Source organism: Elephas maximus, chromosome 1 (assembly GCF_024166365.1).
Source record: "Elephas maximus indicus isolate mEleMax1 chromosome 1, mEleMax1 primary haplotype, whole genome shotgun sequence".
NCBI lineage: Eukaryota > Metazoa > Chordata > Mammalia > Proboscidea > Elephantidae > Elephas > Elephas maximus.
The window spans coordinates 868,642-885,133 of NC_064819.1; the positions used below are offsets into that span (position 1 = coordinate 868,642).

Below are 16,492 nucleotides of genomic sequence, written 5' to 3' on the forward strand. Positions count from 1 at the left end.
ACAGAGAGAGAGACAAAGAGAAAGTACTTGTGTTTCTGCATATGTGTGCCACATTAAAGTTTTAAAATAAATATTTTCGTTCTCATTATTAAAAAGTGGCTGAGGTGGAGACAGAAAAAAAGTGGTCGGAAGACTGCAATGACCTGGAAACTGAGTCAGGGAAGGGTTTCTAGGAGGCTGGGACCCAGAAGGCTGGATGTTGCTGAGCTGCTGAGTAGAGTGGTCACGTGGAAATGCTCACTGCTGGCTACAGTCACTCAGGATGTTTAAGAGTCGTTGTAGCAGGCAGAGTGGTAGGGGCTGAGGACAGATGGCAGAGACTTCTGGAACGGAAGGACAGTGTGCAGGGGTTGCAGACGTTTCACGGCGATGGGACTGAGGAAAGGGGAGATCTCTTGTTGAAGAAAACAAATTTGGGTTTGGGGATACTTTTTTGTGATTTTTTATTTGGACTGACTGACAGGAAAGGGAGAGTGGAAGAGAGTCTGAAGAGTCAGGCAATTCACTGAATGTGGGTGAGAGTGGTAAACAACCACCTGGAGCCGAGAGGGAACAAGCCTGAGAGCAGAGCTGGAGCACTTAGCTTTGATGGGAGGATTGTGTGATGCGACGGACACCGCACAGGTTTTAAGAGTATTATGGATATGGGCTGTATAGTGGACCGAATAGTGCCTCTCCAAAGTCATGTCCACCTGAAGCCTCAGAATGTGACTTTATTTGGAAATAGGGTTTTCGAAGGTATAATTAATTAAGGGTCTGGAGATGAGATCATCCTGGATTCAGGGTGGGCCCTAAATCCAATGAAAGTATCCTTCTAAGAGACAGAAAAGGCCACAGAGAGATAGAAGAAAACAATGTGAAGATGGAGACATATTGAATGGTATGTCTATAAGCCAAAGAATGCCCAGGTTTGTTGGCCATGACCAGCAGCCAGGAGAGAGGCATAGAAGGCATTCCTGTCAGAGCCTCCAGAAAGAACCTACTCGGCTGACACCTTGATTTTGGATTACTGGCCTCCTTAACTCTGAGAGAATAAACTTCTTTTGTTCGTGGTAATTTGTCACAGCAGCCCCAGGAAACTAAACTAATACAGGTAGAAATCTTGGTTCTACCCCTTTCTAACTTAGGACCTTGTTCAAGTAACTTAGTCTACATCTCAGTCTCAAAAACTGTCAACTGAGAGTAATAAATAACAGGACCTATTTTGGGGGGTAGTTATGAGAATCCAATGATATAATGAATGGGAGAGGATCTAGCATAAGGTCTATCTGGAACCTACTAGGTGCTCAATAAATGTTAATTCTCCAAAAAAAAAAAAAAATGACTGAGGAAAAATAATTGTTTCTCTTGTATGCAGCTCTTGGAATTTTTTTTTCTTGGTTAAATTAACTTTTAAAAAATGAGATATATTCTCCTGCAACAATAGTATGCATTGAAAAACCCTATGCAATTGGTGATTTTATTTTTTACTTTACAGACTTTCGATCCTCATGGTGACAATGGCTCCAAAGGCAAAAACTTTTTTGAAAAATGTTGCTATGAGTTGGAATCGACTGGCTGGCACACAACAACAACTTGTCTTAGAAATAGTGTTTTGAAAGAAAAAGGAATGCTGACCCATAACCATATCATGATGTACATGCACCGCTGTGGTGCTCCCAGGACTGTTCTATTGGCTCAGGGAAGAATGACACATCAAGTCAAGGGTTCCAAATAATCATCTATCCTCTTCCACCATTAGATCTAAAGTTGTTCTGGGCGTTAAGTAGGCCCATCACTGGCACCTCCTTCTGTCCTAAGCATCACCAGCAAAATGCCTATGTTCAATCCCCAATCACTACCCTGCTTGACAGAGTGAAACGCTACAACAAACAGAAGATCTCAAAGCTGAGATAAATACAAAAAAAGTATTCAAAATGCAGGAAGTGAAAAAGATATACGTACCAAGGTCTCTTATAGCAGCTGCAGTCAGCATGGGGTCTGAGCTGCACAGGATAACTGAAAATAGTAATGAAGGGATGATCTTCAAAGGTAATTTATTCACAGATGACAGGTACCAAAGAATTAAGGTATAATTTAAAAGAAAGCCAGGAATCGTAATCAAAATTATCTGCAAAGGGATTTTATGAATAGAAAACTCAGATTGCCTTTAGAATTTATTAAAAATGGCATATAATCAGGGTTAGTGCAGATGTAGAATCATGGTAATCCCATCAAGGGAAAATTTTTATTTAACAACTACCTGCTTATAACTCTCAAAATAAGGGGCAAAGATTGCAGTGAGATTCTTAGGACCTTTTAAATGTCAGTTGAATGAAATTCATATTATAATTAAAAAAAGGAACTTTTAATTTTCTTTATACACACTGCCGTCAAGTCGATTTGGACTCATAATGACCCTATAGGACAGAGAGGTGCCCCGTAAAGTTTCCAAGGAGTGCCTGGTGCATTTGAATTGCAAACCTTTTGGTTAACCACCACTTCACCAGAGTCATTGAATATGGATATGGATACGTGTGTATATATTTATGAAAACCCTGGTGGCATAGTGGTTAAGAGCTACAACTGTTAACCAACAAGACTGGCAGTTTGAATCTACCAGGCGCTCCTTGGAAACCCTATGGGGCAGTTCTACTCTGTCCTATAGGGTCGCTATGAGTCGGAATAGACTGGACTGCAATGGGTTTGGTTTTGGGTATATATTTATATATATACCATATATGTATATATATATATATATATACACCATATAACCAAAAACCAACCAAACCCAGTGCCGCTGAGTTGATTCCAACTCATAGTGACGCTATAGGACAGAGTAGAACTACCCCATAGGGTTTCCAAGGAGCACCTGGAGGATTCGAACTGCGAACCCTTTGGTTCGCAGCCGTAGCACTTAACCACTACACCACCAGGGTTTCCATATACCATATATGTATGTATAAAAACCATATATATTTATATGCATTTGTATACACACACACAGCCAATCCTTATTATTCAAGGATTTCATGTTTGCAAATTCGACTACTCCTTAAAATTTATTTGTAAACCCAAAATAAATGTCCAGGGCGCTTTCATGAATATTTGCAGACATGCACAGAGTGGCAAAAAAAAATTGAGTTGCCCAATACACGAGCTCCCAGCTGAGATCAAACAATGTGATGCTCAACCATTTTGTTTCAGCTTTCAAAACCCAAAAAACCAACTCATTACCTTTGAGTCAATTCTGATTCAAGGCAACCCCAGCGTTTAACCATTTGGAATAAGGAATTCTTATCTTTCAGTTAGCTGTGGAGGGCAAACTGGCCACCCAGTTCCCGTACGGTAAACAAGTATCTCTTTTGTGGTCTATTTACAGTGCTTTTTTTTTTTTTTTTTGCAGATAACACGTGCTTTCTCTGGTTGTTTACTACCCCCTTCCCCCAGGTATTTTCTTAAGTGATGCTATGCCAATTTTTTTACATTTTGGTGTAAAAAAAAAAAAATCAGCATCGTGCACTTAGGAAAATATCTGGCAGGGGGACGGGGAACGTGATTGGCGAAGGATTGTAGAAGGCACACATTATTTGCATAAAAATACAGGGGTTTTTTTTTGCATTTTTGTGCTTTTTGTTAATGATTTTGTTGTTTAAAATAGCCCCCGAGTATAAACTGAAGCGCTGTCTAGTGTTCCTAAGCAGAAGAAGGCTGTGATGTGCCTTACAGAGAAAAAACACGTGTTAGATAAACTTCCTTGAGGCGTGAGTTATAGTGCCGTTGGCCACGAGTACAATGCTATTGAACCAATGAGAAGCAATAAAAAAAAAAAAAAAAGCAATAGTATCTATTAAATAAGGTGTTTTTCCACAGAAACACACATAAAACAAGGTCATGTATTGATCAGTAATGAAAATGTGATCAGAGGCTTGCAGGAACCTAACGCTGTATTTCCTCCATGAGCAAAGGTTCAGTACTAATTCAGGGTTCGTGGAGACTTTATAGACCGTAACTACTGTGAATAACGAAAATTTACTGTATATAGTCCTTCCTCTCCCATCATGGAAACCCTGGTGGTGTAGTGGTTAAGTGCTACATCCACTAACCAAAGGGCCGGCAGTTCGAATCCGCCAGGCCTCCTTGGAAACTCTATGGGGCAGTTCAACTCTGTCCCATAGGGTTGCTATGAGTCCGAATTAACTCGAGGGCACTGGATTTTTTTGGTTTCTCCCCTCATGGGTGATACTGTTTACTTTATAAGCCAATCTATAATTTGGACGAAAGGTAACAACTGGGAGTGGCTTCAGTTTCAAGTCCAAGGAGTATGTTGGTGCAGTAGTCTCAGGGGTTCCTCTAGTCTATCAGTCCGGTAAAACCAAACCCAGTGCCCTCCAGTTGATTTCGACTCATAGCAACCCTATAGGACAGAGTTGAACTGCCCCATAGAGTTTCCAAGGAGCCCCTGGTGGATTCCAACTGCGGACCCTTTGGTTAGCAGCCATAGCACTTAACCATTACACCACCAGGGTTTCCATCAGTCCAGTAAGTCCAGCCTTTTTTTTAGGAATTTGAGTTTTGTTCTACATTTTTCTTCCTTTCTGTTCGGGACCTTCTTTTGTGTCCCTGGTCAGAATGGTGGGTGGTGATCCATTTTCAGTTAGTTTTTGTGTACGATGTGAGGTATGGATCCTGTTTCATTTTTCTGCAAATGGATATCCAGTTTTTCCAACACTATTTGTTAAAGATAGTGTTCCCTCCCCATTGAATGGACTCTGACACCTTGTCAAAGATCAGCTGCCCATAAATGGATGGATTTACTTCAGGTTTCTCAATTCTATTCCATTGGTTTATGTGTCTGTCATTGAACCAGTACCAGGCTGTTTTGATTACTGTGGCTGTATACTAAGTTTTAAGATTGGGAAGTGTGAGACCTTATACCTTGTTCTTCTTCTTCAATATGACTTTTACTATTTGGAACCTCTTCCTTTCCATATAAAGTCAGTGATTAGTTTTTCCATTTCATTAAAGAATGTTGTTGGGATTTAGATTGGGAGTGCCGTATATCTATAGATTGTTTTGAGTAGTATTGACATTTTCACAATGTTGAGTCTTCTGTTTCATGTATGTAGATCTCCTTTAGCTTTTTCAGTAGTATTTTATAGTTTTCCTCATACAAGTCTTTTACATTCTGGTTACATTTATTCCTAGGTATTTTATTCCTTTGGGGACTATAGTAAATGGTATTATTTTCTTGATTTCCCTTTCAGAGCTCTTCTTGTTAATGCAGAGGAAGCCAACTGACTTTGGTGTGTTAATCTGGTACCCTGATCTTGTATTTGCTGAATATTTCTATTAGATCTAGTAGCTTTCTTGTGGAATCTCTTGGATTTTCTATGTATAGGATCATGTCTGTTTGCTTGTCGTACTGTGGGGGCTTGCATGTTGCTGTGATGTTGGAAGCTATGCCACTGGTATTCAAATACCAGCAGGGTCACCCATGGTGGTCAGGTTTCAACTGAGCTTCCAGACTAAGACTCACTAGGAAGAAAGACCCAGCAGTCTACTTCTGAAAAGAATTAGCCAGTGAAAACTTTATGAATAGCAGCAGAACATCATCTGATATAGTACTGGAAGATGAGCCCATCAGGTTGGAAGGCACTCAAAAGACAACTGGGGAAGAGCTGCCTCCTCAAAGTAGAGTAGACCCTAACAACATGGATGGAGTCAAGATTTTGGGACCTTCATTTGCTGATGTGGCGTGACTCAAAATGAGGAAAAACATCTGCAAACATCCATTAATAATCAGAACATGGACTATAAGAAGGATGAATCTAGGAAAATTGGAAATTCTCAAAAATGAAATTGAACGCATAAACATCAAAATCCTAGGCATTACTGAGCTGAAATGGGCTGATATTGGCCATTTCAAATTGGACAATCCTATGGTCTACTATGCTGGGAATGACAATTTGAAGAGGAATGGTGTTGCATTCATCATCGAAAAGAATATTTCAATATCTATCCTGAAGTACAATGCTGTCAGTGATAGGATAATATCCATATGCCTATAAGGAAGACAGAAACCCTGGTGGCATAGCAGTTAAGTGCTACAGCTGCTAACCAAAGGGTCAGCAGTTCAAATCCACCAGGCACTCCTTGGAAACTCTATGGCGCAGTTCTACTCTGTCCTATAAGGTGGCTATGAATCGGAACTGACTCGATGGCACTGGGTTTAGTTTTTTGGGTTTATAAGAAAGACCAGTTAATAAGACTATTAGTATTATTCAAATATACGCACCAACCACTAAGGCCAAAGATGAAGAAATTCAATATTTTTACCAACTTCTCCAGTCTGAAATTGATTGAATGTGCAATCAGGGTGCTTTGATTTACTGGTGATTGGAATGGGAAAGTTGGAAATAAAGAAGAAAGATTGGTAGTTGGAAAATATGGCCTTGGTGATAGAAACGAGGCCAACATAAAAGGCAACTATACATGTGGACCTGGCCAGATGGAATAAACAGGAATCTAACTCACTACATCTGTGGAAAGAGACAATGGAAAAAACCTCAATATCCACAGTTAGAACAAAGCCAGGGGCCAACTGCAGAACAGACCATCAATCGTTCATATGTAAGTTCAAATCGAAACTGAAGAAAATTAGAACAAGCCCACTAGAGCCAAAGTATGACCTTGAGTATATCCCACCGGAATTTAGAGACCATCTCAAGAATAGATTTGAGGCATTGGACACTAATGATCAGACAAGTTATGGCAGGACATCATACACAAAGAAAGCAAGAGGTCATTTAAAAGACAGGAAAGAAAGAAAACACCAATATGGATGTCAGAAGAAACTCTGAAACTTGCTCTTGAACATCGAGTAGCTAAAGCAAAAGGAAGAAATGATGAAGTAAAAGAGTTGAACAGAAGATTTCAAAGGGCAGTTCGAGAAGACAAAGCAAAGTATTATAACGACATGTGCAAAGACCTGGAGATGGAAAACCAAAAGGGAAGAACACACTCAGCATTTCTCAAGCTGAGAGAAGTGAAGAAAAATTCAAGCCTCAAGCTGCACTATTGAAGGAGTCTACTGGGAAAATATTAAACAATGCAGGAAGCATCAAAAGAAGATGGAAGGAATACACAGAGTCACTATACCAAAAAGAATTGGTTGGACATTCAACACTCTCAGGAGGTAGCGTATGATCAGGAAATGATGGTACTGAATGAAGAAGTCCAAGCTGCACTGAAGGCATTGGCAAAGAACAAGGCTCCAGGAATTGACGGAATACCAATTGAGATGTTTCAACAAACAGATTCAGCACTGCAAGTGCTCACTTGTTTACGCCAAGAAATTTGGAAGACAGCTACCTGGCCAACTGACTGAAAAAGGTCCATATTTATGCCTATTCCCAAGAAAGGTAATCCAACAGAATGTGGAAATTATCGAACAATATCACATGCAAGTAAAATTTTGCTGAAGATCATTCAAGGGCGGGCTGCAGCAGTACATTGACAGGGAACTGCCAGAGGTTCAAGCTGGATTCAGAAGAGGATGTGGAACCAGGGATATCATTGCTGATGTCAGATGGATCTTGGCTGAAAGCAGGCAATACCAGAAAGATGTTTACTTGTCTTTTATTGACTATGCAAAGGCACTCAACTGTGTGGATCATAACAAATTATGGACAACATTGTGAAGAATGGGAATTTCAGAACACTTAATTGTGCTCTTGAGAAACTGTACATGGATCAAGAGGCAGTCATTCGAAAAGAACAAGAGGATACTGTGTGGTTTAAAGTCAGGAAAGGTGTGCTTCAGGGTTGTATCCTTTCACCATACCTATTCAGTCTGTATGTTGAGCAAATAACCTGAGAAGCTGAACTATATGAAGAAGAATGGGGCATCAAGATTGCAGGAAGACTCATTAACAACCTGCAATATGCAGATGACACAACCTTGCTTGGTGAAAGTGAGGAGGACTTGAAGCACTTACTGATGAAGATCAAAGACTACAGCCTTCAGTGTAGATTACACCTCAACATAAAGAAAACAAAAATCCTCACATCTGGGCCAATAAGCAACATCATGATGAATGGAGAAAAGATTGAAATTGTCAAGGATTTTATTTTGCTTGGATCCACAACACTCATGGAAGCGGCAGTCAAGAAATCAAACAACGCATTGCATTGGGCGAATCTGCTGCAAAAGACCTCTTTAAAGTGTTGAAAAGCAAAGATGTCACCTTGAAGACTAAGGTGTGCCTGACCCAAGCCAGGTGTTTTCAATTGCCTCATATGCATATGAAAGCTGAATGATGAATAAGGAAGACTGAAGAATTTTTGCCTTTAAATTGTGGTGTTGGAGGAGAATATTGAATATATCATGAACTGCCAAAAAAATGAATTAATCTGTCTTGGAAGAAGTAAGGCCAGAATGCTTCTCAGAAGCAAGGATGGCAAGACTACATCTCACATACTTTGAACACGTTATCAGGAGGGATCAGCCCCTGGAGACGGACATCGTCCTTGGTAAAGTAGAGGGTCACCAAAAAAGAGAAAGATCCTTAAGGAGGTGGATTGACACAGTGGCTGCAATAATGGGTTTAAGCATAATAATGATTGTGGGGATGGGGTGGGACCCGGCAGTGTTTCATTTGACTGGTCAGCACATAACATCAAGAATCATGTCATTTGCAAGTAGTAATAGTTTTATTTCTTCTTCTCCAGTTTGGATACTCTTTGTTTCTCTTTCTTGCATTATTGCTCTGGCTAGGACTTCTAGTAAAATATTGAATAAGAGTTGTGACAATGGGCATCCTTGTCTCATTCCCATTGTCAAGGCGAAGGCTCTCAGTCTCTCCACTGAGAATAATGTTGGCTGTTGGTTTGGCATATATGCCTTAATTATGTGAGGAATTTCATCTCTATTTCTATTTTGCTGAGAGTTTTTAATCAGGAAATGACTTTGAATTTTTTTTTTATTGTGCTTTCTATGAAGGTTTATAGAACAAATTAGCTTCTCATTAAACAGTTAATACACATATTGTTTTGTGATATTGGTTGCCAATCCTGTGACATGTGAACACTCTCCCCTTCTCGACCTTGGGTTTCCCACTTCCATTCATCCAGCTTTCCTGTCCATTCCTGCCTTCTCGTCCTTGCCCCTGGGCTGGTGTGCCTATTAAGTCTCATATACATGGTTGAGCTACATGTATTATTGTTTCATGGGCCTGTCTAATCTTTGAGTGAAGGGTGAACCTCATGAGTGACTTCAGTACTGAGTTAAAAGGGTGTCTGATGGCCATAGTCTCTAGGTTTCTCCAGTCTCTGTCAGACCAGTAAGTCTAGTCTTTTTTTTGTGAGTTTGAGTTTTGTTCTACTTTTTTCTCCAGCTCTGTCCAGGGCCCTTTATTGTGATCCCTGTAAGAGCAGTCAGTGGTGGTAACCGGGCACCATCTAGTTGTGCTGGAAGAATTTACTGTACAGTTTTAACTATGGATAGGAAATGAGACATATCAGATTAATACAGAAAAGAGAACAGAAAGTTTAGAAAGAGGTTATAAAAGAGGAAAAAGGAGATAAAACAATAGAAAAAAAATGGAAATGTCAGAGAACTATAGAAAAAGTACAAAGAGAGATTCCTTTTATTCTAGAATGAGAACCTGGCCTTCTGCCTTTCCACCATTGCCTTACACTTGCTAACTCTTCTTCTACCTATGGTAGATGTTTAGCAAAATTTCATTCCCAAATGGACTTTGGAAAATGTGGTGATTGTGTCTGAAGGCACCTCTAAGAATTCAGAAGAACTAAAATGCTTTAAAGCTTTCTTCTTTCTAATCGTTTTGCTCTTTCATTTGTACAGGGACAGTAACACTGGGTGGGTGTGGAGACTGAGCACAGGACTCTAATTCAGGAGGCTTGGGTACCAACATAAAGTGATTTTGTTTAAGTTACTTAATCACACATCTGTAACAATGACAGTGTGTATGTATGGTTCAGAGGCCAGGTACCACTGAAAGGGAGTCTTTGATGGATAAAGACTGAGGCAGCATCAGGGTGGTGAAAGAAACAACATGGTCCCTTAGATCAGTAACGCTGGGGTGGCTGAGCTCTCAGTTTAAAGTTTTGGTGATCAGCAGAACTGTATAACTAACTTCTGTTGAAAGGAACGCATAGTCATGAGGATTGAGAGTCAGGAGGCCCAAATCCTTGTTCTTCCACCAGATAAATCGCATGGTATGTTTATTGCAAAAGTGGCTGTAGTATTCTTCTCCCATTGGGTGTTCCGTCACCACGCTGACTTTGGGTTTAACTACATGATTTGCTTTGGCCAAAAGGAGCAATAGTAAGTAAATGTGATGCAAGTAGCCACAAAAAAGCACTGGTAAATTGAGCCTTGCCCTCTCCTGCTGCTGTTTGGGAATCTGCAACCTCCATACGAAGAAGCCTGGAATAGCCTGCTAGATGATGGGGTATATGTGTCCCAGCAGCCCCTCATTGCCATGACCAATGCCAGCACTAACAGTACCAACCAGCAGACACCTGAGCGAGGCCAACTCCATCATCCGCCTGCCAGCTGATCCACCACGTGAGCAGAGATGCGGGAGATGCCTTGCAGAGACCCCCTGAGCCAGCTCAGATCACTTGTATATCTCTCTTCCTTTCAATCTCACCCTTTTATGATTTGTCTGAGCTCCAATTGCCTCGACTCTGTTTAAAGTGTAAATCATCCTAGTATGTTTTGCAATGTTTAAGTGCTTGGCTGCTAACTGAGAGGTTGGTAGTTCGAATCCACCCAGTGACTCCACAGGATTGAGATCTGGAGATCTGCTTCCATGAAGATTACAGCCGAGGAAACCATATGGGGCAGTTCTCTCAGTTACACAGGATTACTGTGAGTCAAAATGACTCAATGGCACCTAACAACAACAACGTAGTTTAGGTAATGGCCTTATATTTGCAGAACTCTTGATTACAGTACTTCAAAAGAAATGTATACTCTGCTTAAGAGCTGGGGTGTTTTTTCTCAGGGTATCTCCTTGAGATGGTCCAAATCTTACATGACTGAAAAATTCCTTAGAATTTGTGAATCAGGGTTATAGCTGTTTCTCTGAGTTCTCTCTCTGCTTTGGTTTTTTTTTACATGAGGATGTGGGAAACTTCAGAAGATGGGTATTTAAAAAATAAATTTACCCATCAGTTTCCTTTTACTGGACCTAATATACTTCAAAATGGATCTCTGGTGGGATCTCAGGTCATAAAGTAAAACTGGCATTGTAAGGGGGAGAGCTTGCACGCAGGAAAGAAAGAAAGGAAATGTATGATGTAAGGGGGAGGGGGAGAGCTTGCACTTGAGAAAGAGGAAATAGTCCCCACAGGGGTCCCTGAATTGACAGTTAAACGTTAAGCCGCCATCAAAGCGTTCCAGCCCATAGAAGGGAAGGATGTGTGAGAAAAAGAAGGGGGAGGTAGGAGAAAAGGGTATGAAGCTCTAAGAAAACAACTGTAGACTGCGTGGGGACTCTCAGACTCTCTCTCTGAGTAGCCCACTTGACACTCCCTAGTCAAGTGTGCTTTCGCTACTCTGCTTGCCTGGCAGTATCTGTCTCAGCATTTGAATTCTTTCCTACACCGAAGACAAGAACCGAGGCATCTTCTCCGGTAACAGCATCAAGTTCTATCAGATTTTCGAAATTACTTTTTTCCTCAATAATTTTTTCCTGGGTCTCCAATATGCTAGCCAATTGCCAAGACACTATTGATTCACTAAAAAATAAAGCTCAGTTTACTACTCTCTACCCTGTAATTTCCCCTTTCTTTTTCTATTTTGGGGCAAAACACTTAAAAATCTGAACATAGATAACATGGGCTAGTTCATGAATGAATGATTTTATGGAAAAGGAATATTCCTTACCTGCCAGATTAACTTGTGGAGCATGTATATGTCCATGTCAAATGCAACATTAAAGATAATTATTGGTGTAAATATACCAAAAAACAATTTTGGACTCATCCATTGAATGGCATCTGCATAAGCTTGGATCTAAGAATTGTAAAAATAAGTCATTTTCTCATTTATGCATCCCTCCATCGCTCTTACAAGCATAGAATACATGCCAGGCACTCCTATCTCTAGCAAGCAAGAAAGAGTTTTAATTAAACACCAGATACATCACAACCTGATAAATGCTAAAGTCTTAACTCTGCTGGATTTTCATAATCCCATTTCAGATTATTTCCAATTACAGAGGAAAGCTACTACATAACCCTGTGCCCATTTTATTTTATTTTTTAAATGGGTAAAGGAAGTAAATTAACACGGGTAGTTGAGGCTCTGTAGGAGATTTTCAGGCATATGAGAGAAAGAAAGATTTCAGGTAGATGGCGTATCTTGCACAAAATCACAAAGGAGCAAATGACCATTTTCATGGATTGAATTATGTCCCCCCCAAAAGTGTGTATCAATTGGGTTGGGCCATGATTCCCAGAACTGTGCGATTTTTCTATATGTTGTAAAGCCTGCCTCTATGATGTGAATGAGAGAGAATGGGTGGCAGTTGTGTCAGTGAGGCAGGACTCAATCTACAAGACTGGATTGTGTCTTGAGGCGATCTCTTGAGATATAAAGGAAAGAAGCGAGCAGAGGGACAGGGGGACCTCATACCACCAAGCGAGCAGCACCAGGAGCAGAGCACCTCCTTTGGACCCAGGGTCCCTGCTCCTGAGAAGCTCCTTGACCAGGGGAAGATTGAGAACAAGAACCTTCCTCCAGAGCCAACAGAGAAAGAAAGCCTTCCCCTGGAGCCTATGCCCTGAATCTGAACTTTTAGCCTACTTTACTGTGAGGAAATAAATTTCTCTTTGTTAAAGTCATCCACTTGTGGTATTTCTGTTACAGCAGCTCCAGATGACCAAGACAACCATATTAAATTTCAGAAAGTAGAAATAATTAGTCTTGGCTTATGTAGAAGATGAGTGTGGAAGAATGACAGTGATACAGATTGGAAAGTTATGCAGTTCATTAATGAACAAAGTAACCAAGTTTATCATGAAATACTTATTTGACAATACTTTTAAATCCTATTTAGTGTCTTCCTCTGGAGCAAGAGGGCAAACGAGCTTCCTACCCATTGCAAAGATTTGGGTTCTCTAAGCTCGGGTTTCTCCTCCAGTAATGCAACCCACTGTATACAGGTTTTACCTGTCCCTCTTTGCTTCTCCCTGTGAAAGCTAGAGTTAGAGGAACTGGAAAAGATAATACTGATACTGTGGTGCTACTGTGAGTAATAAAGTCCTCGATCTCTGACTCAGGAGTCCTGTGTGTTCTCCCAGCATCCATGAAACTGTGGCAGGCTAACTTATTAGCATGTAAGTAGGGTGAAATCTCAGGCTTTTTAGAGTTCTTGAGAGACTGTCTCTTCCTTTAAAGAGTTCTGACAAATAGATAAAGTTAAGTTCATAGAAGTACTTAAATTTGCATTTGTGTCAAAATCTTGGGGTTATAATACCTGTTTATGACAGACAAGTGAAGTGGTAATCCATTTCTGGTTCTCACATGATATGTACTCTCTCTATATATACATATTTAACATGACTAACTGAATTTGTTTGGAAAAATCAATCATTTTCAGACTCCTCATTCACACTCTGATTGATTAGAGCCCAAAACCAAAAAACCCATTTCTATAGTGTCAATTCCAATTCACAGTGACCCTATAGGATAGATCAGAACTACCCACAGGGTTCCTAAGGCTGCAAATCATTACAGAAACAGACTGCCACATCTTCCTTCCACAGAGTGGCTGAGGGTTCAAACCACTGACCTTTTGGTTAGCAGCTGAGAGCTTAACCACTGGGCCAGAAGCAGATCACCAGGTCTTTCTCCCGTGGGGCTGCTGGGTGGTTTTGAACTGTCCATCTTTCAGTGAGCAGCCAAGTGCTTTACCATTCTACCACCAGGGCTCCTTATCAGGGGTCAACAAATTGTAGCCCATAGGCAAATCTGGCCCAATGCCTATTTTTGTAAATTATGTTTTATTGGCACACAGTCATACCCATTCATTTCTGTATTGGGCTATTCTGTATTGGCTGCTTTTGCATTCTGATGGCAGAGTTGGGTAGTTATGACAGATCATATGCCCTTCATGGTCTAAAATACTTACCATATGACCTTTTAGAGAGAAGGGTTTGCCAACCTCTAGGCTAGAGGGCTATTCAGTGTGTCAATAGTATATTCCACATCCCTTATCATAAGTATTCTCTCTCCCTACCTGATTCCAACTACTCTGTAGTACTGTAGCTGCCTTGACTATACCTGTTGTTCATTTTTCTCCTCACTCCCTGCTCCAGGAAAGAGGTTCAGCTTATTTTTCTTGGTATATTCTAAACCAGGAAGAATTAAAGACTGGCCTCTCTTCTAATGGGAAACCTATGAAACATTTCTAATTGAGGCAATAGATGGGTTCAATATCAAATTTTTTGCTGCTAGAGTCTGGTACCAGTAGCCCAAAGTCTCCTTGGGCTCCTATTTTATTAGCCCGTTCCTTCCCTGACCTTTAGAATTCTACTTAAACACTCATTGGCCATGCAGACTCTTTGTAGTTATCTGTGTACTCATTTCGACTGCCTGCCAAGTTTCAGACCTAGACTCTCTTTTGACTATGTTTAGCCAGATTACAGGTCTTTCAAGCCTTGTTCCTTTTCCTACACAACTGATCTGATGCCATCCACATCTATCGACTGGCAGAACTTTGAGGGAGGGTTTTTTTTTTGTACTTTAGATGAAGGTTTACAGAACAAACTAGCTTCTCATTAAACAATTAGTACAAATATTGTTTTGTGACATTGGTTATCAACTCCACGACATGTCAACACTCTCCCCTTCTCAACCTTGGGTCCCCCTTTACCACCTTTCCTGTCCCCTCCTGGCTTCTAGGCTGGTGTGCCCATTTAGTCTTGTTTTGTTCTATGGGCCTGTTTAATCTTTAGCTGATGGGTAAATCTCAGGAGTGACTTCATTACTAAGCTAAAACAGTGTCCAGGTACCATACCCTCAGGGTTTCTTCACTCTCTGTCAGGCCAGTAAGTCTGGTCTTTTTTGTAAGTTAGGATTTTGTTTTACATTTTTCTCCATCTCTGTCTGGGACCCTCTACTGTGATCCCTGTCAAAGCAGTCAATGGTAGTAGCTGGGCACCATATAGTTGTGCTGGACTCAAGTCTTGTAAAGGCTATGGTAGTTGTGGTCCGTTAGTCCTTTGGACTAATCTTTCTCTTGTGTCTTTGGTTTTCTTCATTATCCCGAAGGGGTGAGACCAGTGGAGTACCTTAGATGGTTGCTCACAAGCTTTTAAGACCTCAGATGCTACACACCAAAGTAGACTGTGGAATATTTTCTTTATGAACTATGTTATGCCAATTGAGCTAGATGTTTCCCGAGACCATGGTCCCCACAGCCCTCAGCCCAGCAATTCACTTCCTCAGGGAGTTTAGATGTCTTTGGAGCTTCCATGACCTTGCCTTGTACAGGTTGTGGTGGGTTCCTCAGTATTGTGTACTGTCTTACCCTTCACCAAAGTTACCACTTATGTATTGTCTATTTAGTGTTTTTCTATCCCTACCCTACCCTGAAGGAAGGAGTATTTTAGCAAATTTTCTTAAGTCACTGTTACATTTATCCAGCTCTTAGATATACTGCAAAATATCTACATTTACATACATACCTGGTATGATGTAAAACTTAATATTTCAAAACTGCATCCAAATAAAAACAATATTACAGGAAGAGGAATTGGAAAGTCTTTCAAATACATGTTCAAAAATGCTGCAAAAAATATATATATATGTCATTACTGAAAGGCAATGAAATATCACATTTATAGAACCTTTTATGTGATATGGAGCCCTGGTGGTGCAGTGGTTAAGTGTTTGGCTGCTAACTAAAAGGTTGGCAGTTTGAATCCACTAGCCACTTCTTGGAAACCCTATGGGGCAGTTCTACTCTGTCCTATAGGGTTGCTATGCGTCAGAATCAACTCGACGGCAACAGGTTTTTTTTTTTTTTTTTTGGTTTATGTGATATGATTCCTTAATACTGATAACCATGAGATACTGTTCCACTGTTCACTTACTGTCATTCTGTAATTGAACCACTTCCTCACAGTCATGTATGCACTATCAGTGGAAATGTTGATCCACCAGGCTCCTGCTTCCCCTCTCCCGTGAAGTATCTACTCTCCTTAGATTCTTAAAGTAAATATTCCTAGCAGTCATTGGCTCCTGGGTTGCTATACTGAAATATTTATAGCAGTTTTTGTATAAACTATAGATTGGGGATTAGTTCCTTTAGCAATTCTGCAATGAGAGGTTAATAAATAACAATGAGGAACTAACTGTAATGATCTTCCTGATAAGAAAAACTAGTTATCTAGTTCTCTATCACACGCTAGAAAGCCTATAATGACTATTTCACTAACGTTTATCATTGTTATCAAGGTGTAAGAGGCATCC

General features: G+C 40.4%; 2 protein-coding genes across 2 annotated transcripts in view; one reads left to right on the plus strand and one right to left on the minus strand.

Moving 5' to 3' along the window:
• Window positions 1–16,492, minus strand: part of SLC9C1 (solute carrier family 9 member C1) — a 124,607-nt gene that overhangs the window by 107,111 nt on the left and 1,004 nt on the right. Inside the window, exons 2-4 of the mRNA XM_049852884.1 lie at window positions 15,706–15,806; window positions 11,900–12,028; window positions 1,945–2,110 (exon numbers count right to left, since the gene is read on the minus strand). Of these exons, the coding sequence (XP_049708841.1) occupies window positions 1,945–2,110; window positions 11,900–12,028; window positions 15,706–15,806 (396 nt within the window). The remainder of the gene's footprint in view (window positions 1–1,944; window positions 2,111–11,899; window positions 12,029–15,705; window positions 15,807–16,492) is intronic.
• The window catches only part of LOC126071864 (OX-2 membrane glycoprotein-like), a 317,661-nt gene that overhangs the window by 92,616 nt on the left and 208,553 nt on the right, over window positions 1–16,492 (plus strand). The window lies entirely within an intron of this gene.